Raw genomic sequence first — 14230 nt, 5'->3', positions numbered from 1 at the left:
AAGGGCCGAATCTGTGGAACACAGGTGCTGATACCACAGAGCCACAGTGACCCGGGGGATGGCCACTCCGCTCACCCATAGGCCCATGGGGACCAGTGAGGTTATGTGTCTGGAAAGCTCTCTGGCAAAAATGTAGAGGGATGTACAACCACGATGCATGGCCTGAATTACCATCATCTTTTTAATTCCTTGAGATTGAGGCCAGTTACTAGATTTCCAGGGGAGAAACTTCAGGGGAGCAGCAGAACTGGAAGGGAGCTGGACAGCACTTCAAGCGCCCCCCTTTGAGGCCAGGGGAGACAGCAGGGCCATGAGACGCTGTGGCCGCTGCTCCAGCACCCAGTGCCCTGCCTCTCGGTAAGCCCCTCCCAAGTCCTCACTTCCCTTTCTGAACGTTGGGGAGGAAAGCAGGCAGGACTTTCTTAGGAATTCAGGGGTGCCTAGGTGGCTCAGTTAGTTGAGCGTTTGGACTTTTGATTTTGGCTCAGGTCATGATCTCATGATTCATGAGATCCAGCCCCACATCAGGCTCATGCACTGACAGCTTGGAGCCTGCTTGGGACTCTCTCTCTCTCTCTCTCTCTCTCTCTCTCTCTCTCTCTCTCTCCCCCTCCCCAGCTTGCGCTCTCTCGCTCTCTCTCAAAATAAACAAGGAAAAAAAAAAAAGGAATGCAGCTACCCCAGAATTGGCCATAACATCCCACTCTCCTGGAACACTCCATAGAAACATTCTGGAGTTACAAACAAGTTGGTAATGTTTGCATTTCCCCTGAGGCCAGAGTCCCAGAGCGCAGACAACTGAGACTTGGCTGCAGGCCAGGAAGTGGCGGTTTAGCTCTGGCCCTTTCTCCGGCCTCTGGGATTAGCACACCGCAAGTGACCCCCAAGCTGACCCTCCTCTCAGCGAGGATTCGCCAGCCTTCCAACTGCAACCGTTGTTATTAAACCACATTAAACCACAGGGCCACTTCCAGGAAACGTTCCCTAATTATCCATGTGGATTTATCAGTCTAACTTGTGTGCTCCACATACTGGGTTGAAACTTGTGATATATTGTAGTCATGTGTTAAAATAAGTCTGGCCTTTTAAACAAACAAGTTGCTGAGAGAGACTTTACTCAGAGAGCCTGTTAATTGAAATCAGCTGAGCCTGAGTGTGAACTCACCCAGGGTGAAGGGTATGTTTGGTTAGTTCTAGAAAGTGGAGACTGGCTGTTCTGAAACCCCAAGTGGGGAGGGTGGGGAAGACAAGGCATTCAAAACCTGGTGGTTCTTGGCAAACCAACAAGTAGAAAAACATCACATAAGTCACTTTCAAAGGGAATTTGTTTAAAAAAAAAAAAAAAAAGAAGTTGCAACTAGGCTTTGAAAGAAATAGAGAGCATCAGTGTGGCCCAAAGATAAAGAAAAAGGAATAGTGAGGTTTCCTTATGGCATCTCTTTGCTCTCCTTGTGTCTTTAGTATTGCTTAATGGATAACAAATTATCAGATACTGTTTCTTCTCGGAAATGAATGCTTTAAACATTTAAAGCTACGGTTGTTGTGCCCTTTTGACCTAAAGCTAAGGTTGTCGGGCCTTTTAACTGACCTACGCCAAAACTGCATTGCCTTGCTGCTCGAGGGGAATGGAAGAAACGGGCTTGATCTACTTTTATTGATTCCATGTGTGTTGTCCTAGCTTGCCCCCCTCCCTCCACTAACCTCGTGTGTCCCAAGGACAGCCCGAAACAGTTCTGCGAGAGGAGCTGGGGGAGCGTGCCCCGCTCCGTCATAAAACGTGGGTGATGGCTGTGATTCCACGCTCACACGGCCCCAGCTACTTGGGCTCCAGATCCAGGATCCGACCCTCCTCCCCTGGGACGTTGCTATTTGGATTTCTGTTATTTCTCCACTCTTAGCAGGTCTAAAGTGGGTCTGCTTTTCTTCTCCCTCCCTTTCCCCGGCTCTTCTCCAATTACACAAAATAAAATCTGGTCCTGTCTATCTTGTCTCTCGATCTACAGCCAGCTCTCAATTACCCATGCCTGGATTATTTGAGGCAAACAGCCAAGTAGGGGTTGTGCCACCCAGAACATTTCTGAGCAAGGACCGACCAGCAGCCAAGGCAGGCTCGGAGAGCATGAACTCCTTTCTTTATCAGCCCAAGCCAGACATGTGGAGGGGAAATCTGCCAAAAGAAAATTGCACAGTTGCGTTCCCCAGCCCAAGAGAAACGACGTCTGTACTATTATTTGTTTCTGATTATCTGTGCCTGTTTCCCTCACGCCGGGCCCCCTAGCGTGGATGATGATGACACAGCTGTTCCTTTAGCAAAATTCAAGAGAAACGGTCACTCATGCCTTCCTGATGGCATAGCTCCTGCATCCCTTTAATTCCCTCCCATTCGCACTCTGGCAGAGGGGGAAGGGCAGAGCTGCAGGGAGGTCAGCATGGAGAACGTGACCCCGTGGCTGAGTCAGTGGAGGCGCGGTGCCCACTGTCCAGACAATCTCTGCATTCAGCTGCAGTGCAGGGCCAGCGTTCCATTATCTGTATAAATGGAGCAGAAAATTCAAAAGCCATTGTGGTTTGTTTCTGGCATGCCTTATCTAGGTCGAATGCCCTCCTATCCTATCCACGTTCTGATTATGTTTTGTTCCAAGCAACATTTGCCATACGGTGTCCTGTGAAACATTATTTGGGAAATGTTAATGTCGGGGAGGGGATCCAACTTGTTTGAAAAACAGAAGCATACTACATCCCCCTGTGAAATACTCAATAGCACTCAAAAGGCTCTGAGAAGCCACTATTTTGGTACCCAAACCAGTTGAATTTAATTCAGTGATCTGGTAACTTCTAAGTCGGGGAATAGAATAACAGTCTTTTTTGTTGTTGTTCTGTTTTTATTTTCTTACAAAATCCCCAAGGAACCAGTGTTTCAAAGACACTATTTTAATATACAGTTAAAGTCTAGTTAATGTTCGTATGAGTTTTGCTCCCCAGAAAAGGCTGGGCAGTGGAAAATGCGGGAGATGGGGACTAAGAGGTGGGCCGGCTCCAAGGGCTGACGGGCTGAAAGATGGGCCTGGTCTGGGGTGAGAAGCGGGAGTGAGGGTGCCATTACCTCTTGGTGCTGCAGGCATCTGGGCAAGTCGGACATTTCTCACACGTCTCCCCAAAAGCTCCTGGCTCTGTGCACTGGCACTGCCCACAGACGCAGTGCCCACGGTCGCTGCAGATCTGGCCATCCTTGGCCAAGCACGTGCTGATGTCTGTTGAGCAGTTACAGTTGTCCCCAATGTAACCTGCGTGGCACTTGCATTCTCCACAGTGACACTCGCCGTGGCCTAAAGGGACACACACAGCACATCAGCGCCTGCCTGCATGAACACATAACCAACCACCCAGTGTCTGCCTTGCACCAAGACAATAGGGAGCCAATACAACAAGATGCTGACTGTGCCCTCCAACTCTGTTTGGGCAGACAGAGAGGGCCTAGAGCCCACATGCTTGCATAGCAGGGGGCCGGGCAGCTTGTGTGGCCCAGCTAGGTCTGGGGTGGTGCTCTAAGTTGGTCCAGAATTTGACCAAGTAACACCACAGGACCATGACCCCAGAGAGTTTCTTCCTGTCTCAGTTGTCATGTGAAGAATGGCCACCAAATATGTCCGCTTCCAAATCCCCAGAGTAAATGTTAACCTCCTGCAGATATGACTAGGTGAAGGATTTTGAAATGGGAGGTTCTCCTGGGTTCTCCAGGTGGGCCCCAATGCCATCACAAGGGTCCCTAGAAGACGAAGACAGAGGGAGACTGGACTACAGTGGTGATGGGACAACAGAAGCAAGATGCTAGCTCCTGCCTTTGAAGATGGAGGAAGAGGCCACAGAGCCAAAGAATGTGAGGAATGCAGCTCTAGAAGCTGGAGACGGCAAGGACATGGATCCTCCCGAGAGCCTCGGAGGGAGTATGGCCCAGTCAGCCCGGTGACTATAGCCCAGACCTCCAGAATTCAAGAGAATAAATCCATGTTGTTAAAGGCCACTCACTTTGTGGTAATTTATTACAGCCACGGCGTGCAGTGATGCTGAATTCTGGCTCCGGCCTCAGAGCCGTAGCCCCGAGTGGGATGATTCGGGCACAGGTGCCAAGGTCAGCAGTGGCTAATTGAACAGCACTCACTATATACACATCAGGCTTTGCAGCATAAACTTGAGCAGTTTCTACAACGGGGCCATGTGGCAGGGACTGTTCCCTCCCTCACATCACAGCTGCCGCAGATGAGACAGAGATGAAGCTGCTTGTTGAAGATCACCTGCCTGTGATGGAGTCAGGACTCACACCAGGGAGTCTGAACCCCAGCACCCGCTGCCTCTCTGGAGGAAAGACAGCAGAATAGGCCCTAACCAGGTGGACAACCAGTGGAAGGTTGCCCTGCTCTCCTTTGTAGGAGGGCGAGGGGCTGGGCATGCCCCTTGCAGGCATCAAGGGTAGAGGCTCACTGGGCTCAGAGGACAAGTGTCAGCGTGAGCGAGTGTTTCGCTCAGGGAAAAGAAAAGCATGGAGAGCGCCATCTTCCAAGAGCGCCAAGAGCCTGACAATGGATTCTCGATCCTCTGCACTAACAGAGGCAGAAAGCAGCGCTACGGCACTTAACTTTACAAAATTTCCCTTACACTAACTATTAGGACAGCATGCTTTCCTTCCTGATGACATTTTGCTAAGGCTAAGACTAAAAGAACCAAGAATTGGGGCGCCTGGGTGGCTCAGTAGGTTAAGCGTCCTACTTTGGCTCAGATCATGATCTCATAGTTCGCGGGTTTGAGCCCCGTGTTGGGCTCTGTGCTGACAGCTCAGAGCCTGGAGCCTGCTTCAGATTCTGTATCTCTCTCTCTCTCTCTCTCTCTCTCTCTCTCTGCCCCTCCCCCGCTCATGCTCTGTCTCTCTCTCTCTCTCAAAAATAAACAAACATTAAAAGTAAATTAAAAAAAAAAGAACCAAGAATCTGTATCATTGCGCAGCCAGTTACATACTAGCAGGAGACCGCAGCAGTGGGGAATGGGCATCAGACAGGTGGAGCCCTTGCATTTTACTCCCACACCTGAGCCAGTTATCCCAGTAGCTGGATCCCAGCACCTTCTGTGAGACCGCCAATGAATGTGACCCACAATTTAGTTCAGGACCTAACTCCAGAGAGCTTCTTCACCAGCCACTTACTTCCTGCCCACCCCCCCTCTCCTGCTCTGTCAGCTCCGAGATGCCTAGAATCTGCAGGCAGGAGGGAGGCCATCTGGAGCGACCAAGTCTCCCAACCTTCCCGGGGCCAGACAGCCTCTCTGCTTGCACTGAGGCTCAGAGCCTCAGCAGATACTGAGCCGGGTGAGAGCCCCCTCCCATTGCCCCGGCAGTGCCGAGGCATATGGCAATCCTCTGGGAAAGGTGAGGAAAGCCAGCAGGAGGCTGGGTGCAGTCTAACTGCCTAGGAGCTGGCATGTGAAGGTGAGGCACAGGAGAGGGCAGCACACCTACTCAAGGGTTACACAAGGTGGGGGCAGGGGGCTGGAGGGCACTGGCAGCAGAGTGCACGGCTCCCACGGGAGGGTGGCTGCAGACCCCTCCTCTAGCCCGGTCTATGAACAGTGCAGGTTTCAAGGCTTGGCAGGCAGGAAGCCACCCCCACAGGAAGCCTTCCCGAATGAAATGGATCCAATCTGCACAACCCCTTCACTCTCCAGCCTCAGGGGCCACACTGGTCAAGAGCCTGTTTCAAATTAAAAATGGGTCACTGTCGAGGGTAATTTCCATCCCTCCCCCACCATTTTATTATGAAAGTTTCCAAACCTGCAGCCAAGTTGAAAGGATTGTACAGTGAACATCCATATGCTTGCCACCCACACTCCACCGTTAGCGTGTTACCTGCTGCTCTATCGCACATCCACCCCACCCCCTCCACCGGTCAGTGCAGTTTCCAAAACGCATTTCCAAGTGAGCTGCAGATATGAGTGCACTTCTGGGGAAGGTTTCTAACATAGCTCTGGCACTCCCCAGCAGCTTGTACGCCACACTTCCCATAAAGCATGGTCAGTGCCGTATTTACAAGCAGCACGACGGTACCTGGGTCAGAGGGACTGCTTTGCTGGAGACAGCGGGTGCTGTTTTTCTCCCTGCTCTAATTGTGTGTGGCAGCAACATAACATTAGCCAATAACAACCTGACACCGTATTCCAACGTGCCAACCTTCTGGAGAAGAGGCAGGATATCATTTGGTTGAAGACTTGGGTTTCAGGTGAAGTGTGTGTGTGCTGAAGGAAGAACTTGCTCCCCATGGTGACCGGGCATCGAAGTGACAGAACCTGCTTGCTGAGAATGCCGGCGAAGGCACCTGCTGCTCTGTGCTCTCCACCATGACGCCAGATCAGCAACGAGCCTGGCTATGTTGGATACATCTGACACCACACAGGCCCGAGAGCCCCCAAACCCAGCCAGAGGTCAAAGGAGTTGAGTGTGTCCCAGATCTAGGGCTCAGGCAGAGAAAGTTAGGGGTCAAGGGCAGGAGAGGGACACAACTCCCCACCATGTTTCCATGACAAGAAACAATGTGTGAGATAAAGCAGACAGAGCACGGACAGCCCCTGCCCACTTAAGTGGGGTGAGCAAGCAGCTGGGTGCTGAGGGGCTGTGGGACATCAATAAATCCTTATCCATGTGGCTTTTGGCCTCAGAAATTTGACAGCTCCAAAGTCAAGTCCCAGCAAGTCAAAGCAGGGCAGCCTCCGGGCCTGGTGAAATGGCGGCGACCTCTCAAAGGCTTGCCCTCACTGGCTCCCTGGCTCCCTTGCTGGCCCCAGTTTGTCCGGCGGTTCTTCCACTCTCAAAGACAGCTTGAAGCAGCTACAGCAAAGATGTGGCCTGTGCTCTCATGTCCTCCTCCCTATCTGTGGCACATCAGGCCATCTGATCACGGGAGCCTTGGCTTGGTCTCAGGATCCCCCTCAACACAGTACTCCAAGCAGGTTCTACCAACTAGGGGGACTGGCACAGAAGATACAACCATTTGCCATCTTGATTTAAAGCTTTCAAGCCTCCTTTAGAAAGCATGACCCATCCAGGTTTTCAAAAACTGGGTCAGTATGGTTACACTTTACCCTGATCCAAATGTCTCAGATCCTGTAGTTGGGCCTCAACCTGTATGCATGGAGGTTCCCCACATCTTGTGGTCAGCCCTTAGTCTCTCCCAATGCCCTAGCAGGAACACGTTATTAAAATAACAAGGGTCATTTGGCCTTGTCCCAAGGATCAATAACCTACCAATCACCAGTAAAACTAAATGGGGGACTGGGGACATTATCCCGGTTAACAACACCCAGGGGGCCTTAAGCAAGGACTCTTCGGCAAAACACAGCTCCTTTATAATGCTACCCCAACACCTTGGCAGAGTAAGTCGAATTTAATGATGCCTGTTTAATACCATGCAGACATAAAAATATTTTCATTGCACATAGGTAGGGATACTGAAAGGCATGCGAAAGCACTTTGTAAGCTGTGACTTGCTACATGTGCAAGTTATTAATAATACTACCTTTGTTAGAATGATTGATAGCTAAATGGACAGGAAGTTGTAAATGTGTCTATTTATACAGAATTTCAGCTCTACAGAATTCAATAGCTTTCCATCAGCAAAACAGTGCTTGTGTGGGCTGTGGGCCAAGACGTGGCCCCATGCCTCCCTTTATAAAATAGAATATCGGCGATTTAGGGGGAGGGGAGCCCTTAAAGCAGGCTGGGAAGGAGATGCCAGGGACAAGCGGGGGAGAACCAGTGGTTTGGAAGCCCAAAGAGACATGATCGGAAGCCCGAGCAAGCGCAAAAAGAGATCAGGAAGTGCAAATCCCAGGTGGCTACTGTGGATTTGCCACAATCTGGAGGGGTGAGGGCAGAATCCAGGGGGCAGTGAGGTGGCTGCAAGCAGGTAGTTCCCACAAGTGGTCTGGAAGTGTGGGAAGAGATGGGGAGGAAGGCAGACAGGATATTCTGAAGATGGGGTATATTTGTGCCTTCTTCTGACTGCAGACAAAGATTCAGAAGAGAAATGGTTTGGGAGGAAACGAAGAGATGGAGGGAATGGCACGCTCTAAAGAGAAGAGATTACAGCAGAGAAAGAGGCAGAGAGAAAGAGAGGGGACACGCTGAGGGGTGAGGACTGTGGCCAGAGTGCCATGTGCAAGTTTCAAGCTCCAGCCATGTTGAGAGAGGCTGAGAGGCTGCACGGAGCCAAGTTCACGTATGTCCTCCACCATTCACTATGTCACCATGGGCAAGTTCCTAAACCTGTCTAATGATCTGTTTCCTCATCTGTCAACGAGGACAATGCCCTCCTCGTAGAAATGTTGTCAAGAAATACGGTGCTATTGCAGGTAAAGCACTCACTCAGCATCTGGTGCGTGGGGGCGCCCAGGAAACGGGCTAGAATTGCTATGAACCGCCACTGGAGCTGAGCAACAAGGCGCTTGGAGACCGATGCGTTGGACACCTGTCTCAGGGAGATGCAGGGATGGTGGGGCCTAAGGGGGAGGGGGGAGCATGAGGCGGGTCCCAAGGTCTTTGAGGAATGCAGGGATGGCCAACATGTCAGTAAGGGGGGAGGGAGGGGAGAAAAGTCAAGGTGCACAACTCAAAGGAGGGGAGGGTGTGGGAGTAGGTGGAAAGCAAACATCCAAGGGGGTCCTGAGGAGCTGGGAGAGTGCCGACCAGGAGGGGCCAGACTCCCAGGCTCCCCCAACTTCCCTCAGGGACCACCAGGAAAGAGAAGGGAGGGGGGGATTTCTGCACAGGCCCAGGATGAAGAGCAGCCTGTTTACCACGGAACATGAGTGGTGGAGAACGGGGTGGGGACACAAGAAAACACTGGGAAAATGAGGCAGTGGTGCATGGTGAATATGTGGCTTCCAGAATCACAGTGCCTGAGCTGGCCTCCTCAATCTGCCACTTACCAGCAGTTACTAACGTCTAACCCATCTGTATCTTGGTTTCTTCTTTTTTAATGTTTATTTACTTTTTTTTTTTACATTTATTTATTTCTGAGAGAGAGAGAGACAGAGCATAAGTAGGGGAGGGACAGAGAGAGAATGAGACACAGAATCCGAAGCAGGCTCTAGGCTCTGAGCTGTCAGTACACAGCCTGATGCGGGGCTTGAACTCACACACTGTGAGATCATGACCTTAGCCGAAGTTGGATGCTCAACCAACTGAGCCACCCAGGCGCCCCAATGTTTATTTACTTTTGAGAGAGACAGACACACAATGCGAGTGGGTTAGGGGCAGAGAGAGAGGGGGTCACAGACTCCGAAGCAGGCTCCAGGCTCCGAGCTGCCAGCACAGAGCCTGACGCGGGGCTCCAACTCATGAGCTGTGAGATCATGACCTGAGCCGAAGTCGGACGCTCAACCGACTGAACCACCCAGGAGCCCCAGTTTCTTCATTTTTAAATGGGGCTGATACGGGACACCTGGGCGGCTCAGTCGGTTAATCCGACTTTGGCTCGAGTCATGATCTCGCAGTCTGTGAGTTCAAGCCCCGCATCAGGCTCTGTGCTGACAGCTCGGAGCCTGGAGCCTGGAGCCTGCTTCGGGTTCTGTCTTTCCCTCTCTATGTCTCTCTGTCTCTCAAAAATGAATAAATGTTTTTTAAAAAATTGTTTTTTAAATGGGGCTGATATAAATGCCCCCGTCATTGGTTTGCTGTAGGAGTTAATCACTTAACCTGAATAAAGCACTCACTCAGTGTTCGGCATATAGTAAGTGCTCCCTCACTATTGAGGAAGCTCAGAGTAGATCTCGGAGGATCGGAAGAGAAGTACTTTCTTCGAGGTTGGGTCAAAAGCCGCCGGGGTTAAAATCTCCCATGAGGTTATGTATCCATGTCCAGCCCGAAGCGAGCAAACCCAGGACCTGGTACAGCTGTTCTGAGGCCTCCAGAGCCTCGGTGGGAAGGCTGATACCACAAAGGCGCCCGAGGCCCTGTGGGGACGCTCCCTGAAGCATGTCAGGCAGCACATAAGCGGTCCAGGAGGGAAGCCACCGCTCCCCCTCACCCCCAAGCTGGACTAGGACTCAGGGCCTGCAGAGGACCCAGATGGCCATGGGGTGACCTCGGAGGAGATGCCTGAGGGCAGTGGGGCAGGTCTGAGATGGGCAGAACGGAGAAGTGATTCTCTTCTCCCCATTCTCACCCAGCACAGGAGCAAGGGGTCACAACCAGGCAGACGTCAGACCCTTAGGGCACAAGCCAACTCTCCACAGCTGGTCCCCAAATAGTTTCCATCCAGCTCCGGAACACACTGTGGCTTCCTTCAGCAGCGGCTTCAGGCCTGTCCAGGAGTCCCAAGTCCGGTCCTAGCTCCCAGAAGGCCCGGGAGGGGAGGGAGGACTAAGCCCAGTTCCTGAGACAGGAAGGGCGCTTCCCTCCTCTTTCTCACGGTCCTGCCTCCCTCCCTCCCTCTCCCCACAGTCAGTGTCCCTCCCTCACACAAGCAGTTCCCTTCCTCTCGCCTTCCTAGTTTCCTCTCCTCACAGACCCTGCACCCCTTCTCTCAGGGCTCTGCGTCTGCTCCCCAGTCTCCCCTCCTCTCAGAAGAGGCAGCCCTGTAAATAGGAAGTGGTGAAGAGGAAAGAAAAAGAAGGGGAGTGTTCTGAAAATCCCTGCTCATTCGGGTGGCTACTGTGTCACCAAAGTTGGGTCTTGAATTCTCCAACAATTGGCTTAAAAAGAGCAGGAGGCCAACTCAGAACGTTACGTGCCTCCAGTCACCCCTGTCTGTGAGACTCGCGGCCCCGAGGGCTGCCAAGCCAGGGCACCAGGGCAACCGGGGTCAGAGGCCACCGTTCTGCCTCCTTTAACATCAGGGGGGGTGTCTGGAGTCCCCGTTCGGAGCCTGTGGACACACAGCAGAGGGCCCTTGGCACACATCCTGGTACAAACACAAATTGAGGAGAAAACCAGACACGGGCCCACCTCTCTGTGGCCAAACACATATGCAGGCTTCCAAAGGGCATGGCCTCTCTGTGTGGGGCTCCTGGGCAGGAAGGGGAAATCCCTCATAGGAAGTACTCTTCCTGGTTGGCTGCTGACAAGCAGGTTAGCGTTACATAACAGGCCCTCGTGTCCTCACAGGCCCTGCTCCGCCTGTGCTGCCTGCTATCCTCAGGGTGTCTCTGAGCCTGGTCCCATGGGAATGTGCCCCTCCCGTATCTTATCTTTCCCTTCTGTACACTGACTTGGTTCTAGAAAAAGTAAAGAAAGGAGATTTGGGATCTTAGCCTGGCTCCAGGCACTTTAGCAACAACTAAATAAACCTCCAGGGGCAAGAGAGATGTCGTTCTTGACAAGTGTACCTTTGCCCCACAGGCTTTCTGAGGCTGTAAACACAGATTCTCCTGCCAAGGACCGTCACTGACTGGAGAACTCGCTCTGCAAGGGCGGCTCCCCAACAAAGAAGCATAGTGCTGCCTCGCCCCACACCAAGCCTGGACCTCAGCTCCCTCTGTCCTATCCTTGTCACTCTACTTGAAATGCCTCAGAAAAGCTCAGTTTGGGGACATCCTTTTTCAGCGGTGCTGCTGTGCAATCTCAGCTACCTACCTGCTATCTTGGGGCAGTGGTCCGGTTTTCTCGTCAATGAAAGAGGGATACTGCCTTGTCCCCCATACAGGATTGGGAAAATTCTTTGTAATGTGCAATAGAGAATGTGTGGTGTACTGCCTCCAAGAGATTTTTAATTTCACTGGGACATCAAGCCACTTTTAAAATCTCTTCACCTAGAGAAACTTCATGGAATACTTACAACAGACTAGGCATTGTTCGAAGCCCTTTACATGGATTATTTCATTAGTCCCCCCCGCCCCCCGCCCCGTGCCGATAACCCTGTACCACGGTACAAGCACCACCCTAATTTTCCCAGAGCTGGCAAATGAGGCACAGAGAGGCCAAACGAGGCCAAGTAATTTATCCAAAGCTGCACAACAAGCAGCTGTCAGGGCAAGGATCTAAACCACATTTGTTTGACTCTGGAGCCCATATTCCTAACCACTGCACACACTGCTTCTGCAGTATCATCCAGTCATGATTACGTGATAACAATTAAAATAGCATATGGGATATGGGGAGCCTGGGTGGCTCAGTAGTTTAAGCGTCCTACTTTGGCTCAGGTCATGATCTCATAGATTGTGCGTTTGAGCCCCGTGTTGGGCTCTGTGCTGACAGCTCAGAGCCTGGAGCCTGAGCTTCGGATTCTGTGTCTCCCTCTCTCTCTGCCCCTTCCTGGCTGATGCTGTCTCTCTCTGTCTCTCAAAAACATTTTTTAAAACTTTTAAAAAATAACGTATGGGATAAATGTTCAAAGAGCCCAGGATGTGGTACAGTTAAAAATGTGCAACACGGCCATCCACAAGACTCGCTCTTTTAACCACTGATCCTTCAAGCACTCTTGGCCTCTTCTGTAAAGCAAGGGTGGTAGATCAGGTGGGCTCTCCAGTTCCTCCACAACCATCATAACGCTGCTTAAGGTCAGGGCACAGAGAAATGTGGAGAGCCCGACGTGGGCTTCAGGCTCAGCTGTGGGTTTCAGAATAGTAGAGAGAAGGCATTTGGGATGCAATAAAGCAGCACAAGCTCACACGTGACGATGATAGGCAGCTGGGAAGGGAAGTATTTGAAGAGGAGAGGTTTTGGGGAGCCTGGGTGGCTCAGTCAGTTGAGCGGCCGACTTCGGCTCAGGTCATGATCTCGCAGTCCGTGAGTTCGAGCCCCGCGTCGGGCTCTGTGCTGACAGCTCAGAGCCTGGAGCCCGTTTCAGATTCTGTGTCTCCCTCTCTCTGACCCTCCCCTGTTCATGCTCTGTCTCTCCCTGTCTCAAAAATAAATAAAACGTTAAGAAAAAAATTTAAAAAACAATGAAGAGGAGAGGTTTTGGGGAGCCTGGGTGGCTCAGTCGGTTGAGCATCAAGACTTTAGCTCAGGTCATGATCTCGCTGTTCCTGAGTTTGAGCCCTCCGTTGGGCTCTGTGCTGATAGCTCAGAGCCTGGAGCCTATTTTGGGTTCTGTGTCTCCCTCTCTCCCTCTCTCTCTCTCTCTGCTCCTCCCCTGCTCATGTTCTGTCTCTCTCAAAAATAAATAAAGATTAAAAAAAAAAAGAAAAAAAGGAGAGGTCTACTAGGATGGGAAGCGAGGGTGTGGAAATAGATACAGGCCTATTGCATGTACATATATATGAATGAATAGACAAGTAGATGGTAAAAGGGAGGGAAGGAAGGAGATTATGGAGGAAGGAGGCCTGAGTGTTAGACTAAGGAGTTTGAATTTATCCCTTAGGCCCTAAATGGCCTGACAATAGACTCCTATCACTTGAGGTAAGCCACAAGCCTCACCTGGATGCCGCAGCATCCTCCTGGCTGCCTTCCCATTCTATGGTCTGTCACCCCCCCAAGTCAGTTTCCACCTGGGCTCCACAGCGTTTCTCTAAAATATAAACTACGTGATGATGCTCTTGCATAAAGCCCTTCCATGGCTTCTCATCACCTACAGCATAGCTTCTACGTCTCTACTTTGTGGTGCAACATCCCAGGCTACCCCGTGAGTCTCTTCAGCCGTCCCTGCTTTCCAAGGCACCCCCGGTTCTGGGCATCCCCACATACGTGCAGCCTCTATGAGGTGATGAACATCAGCATGTTTTGGTTTTGCAACAATCGCCTTGTGGTGTGGAGAACAGATAGACCAGGATGGTGGTCAAGGAGTTGAATTTCAAAGAAATAAGAGGTCAGTGGACAACCTAGTAGCATATGGGATGTAGGGATTGAGGAGAAGGTGGGAAAAGGATGATTCCTAGGTTTTTGGCTTATGCAAACAGATCAAAGGAGAGATAAGGAGAATCAGAAGAGAACCACAGCTGGGAGGAAGATCATGAGATCAGTTTGAGCCATCTTGAGACTGAGGTGCACTGAAGACACCCACTGGAGATGTCAAGAAGGCAAGTGGTGGAGGGAGCTCAGCAGCAGGTCTGAGCAATGGAAGGTGTGGGTGTGATGAGATTCCCAAGAGAGAGTGTTGGGAAGGGACATCCAGGCCATGCCTTGGACAAGTGGACAAGCCAGCATTGAGTGGGTTGCTAGAGGTGAAGGATCCCGCAAAGGAGACGCCAAAGGAGACGGCCAAAGGCTGAACGTGGAGAGAGAGGATTTTAAGGTAGGGGTGGTCAACAG

At 51.4% G+C, this 14230-nt stretch overlaps 1 protein-coding gene across 1 annotated transcript in view; it reads right to left on the bottom strand.

Moving 5' to 3' along the window:
* Nucleotides 1-14230, bottom strand: part of ITGB5 (integrin subunit beta 5) — a 121992-nt gene that overhangs the window by 8032 nt on the left and 99730 nt on the right. The window contains exon 11 of the mRNA XM_047099143.1: nt 3104-3326. Coding sequence (XP_046955099.1) covers nt 3104-3326 — 223 coding nt within the window. The remainder of the gene's footprint in view (nt 1-3103; nt 3327-14230) is intronic.

This window comes from Lynx rufus, unplaced genomic scaffold (assembly GCF_022079265.1).
Source record: "Lynx rufus isolate CCGP_SWC_20201006 ecotype Redwood Valley unplaced genomic scaffold, mLynRuf1.p SCAF_5, whole genome shotgun sequence".
NCBI lineage: Eukaryota > Metazoa > Chordata > Mammalia > Carnivora > Felidae > Lynx > Lynx rufus.
Note: the sequence above shows the minus strand (reverse complement) of the source record. Positions and strands in the feature narration are given on the sequence as shown.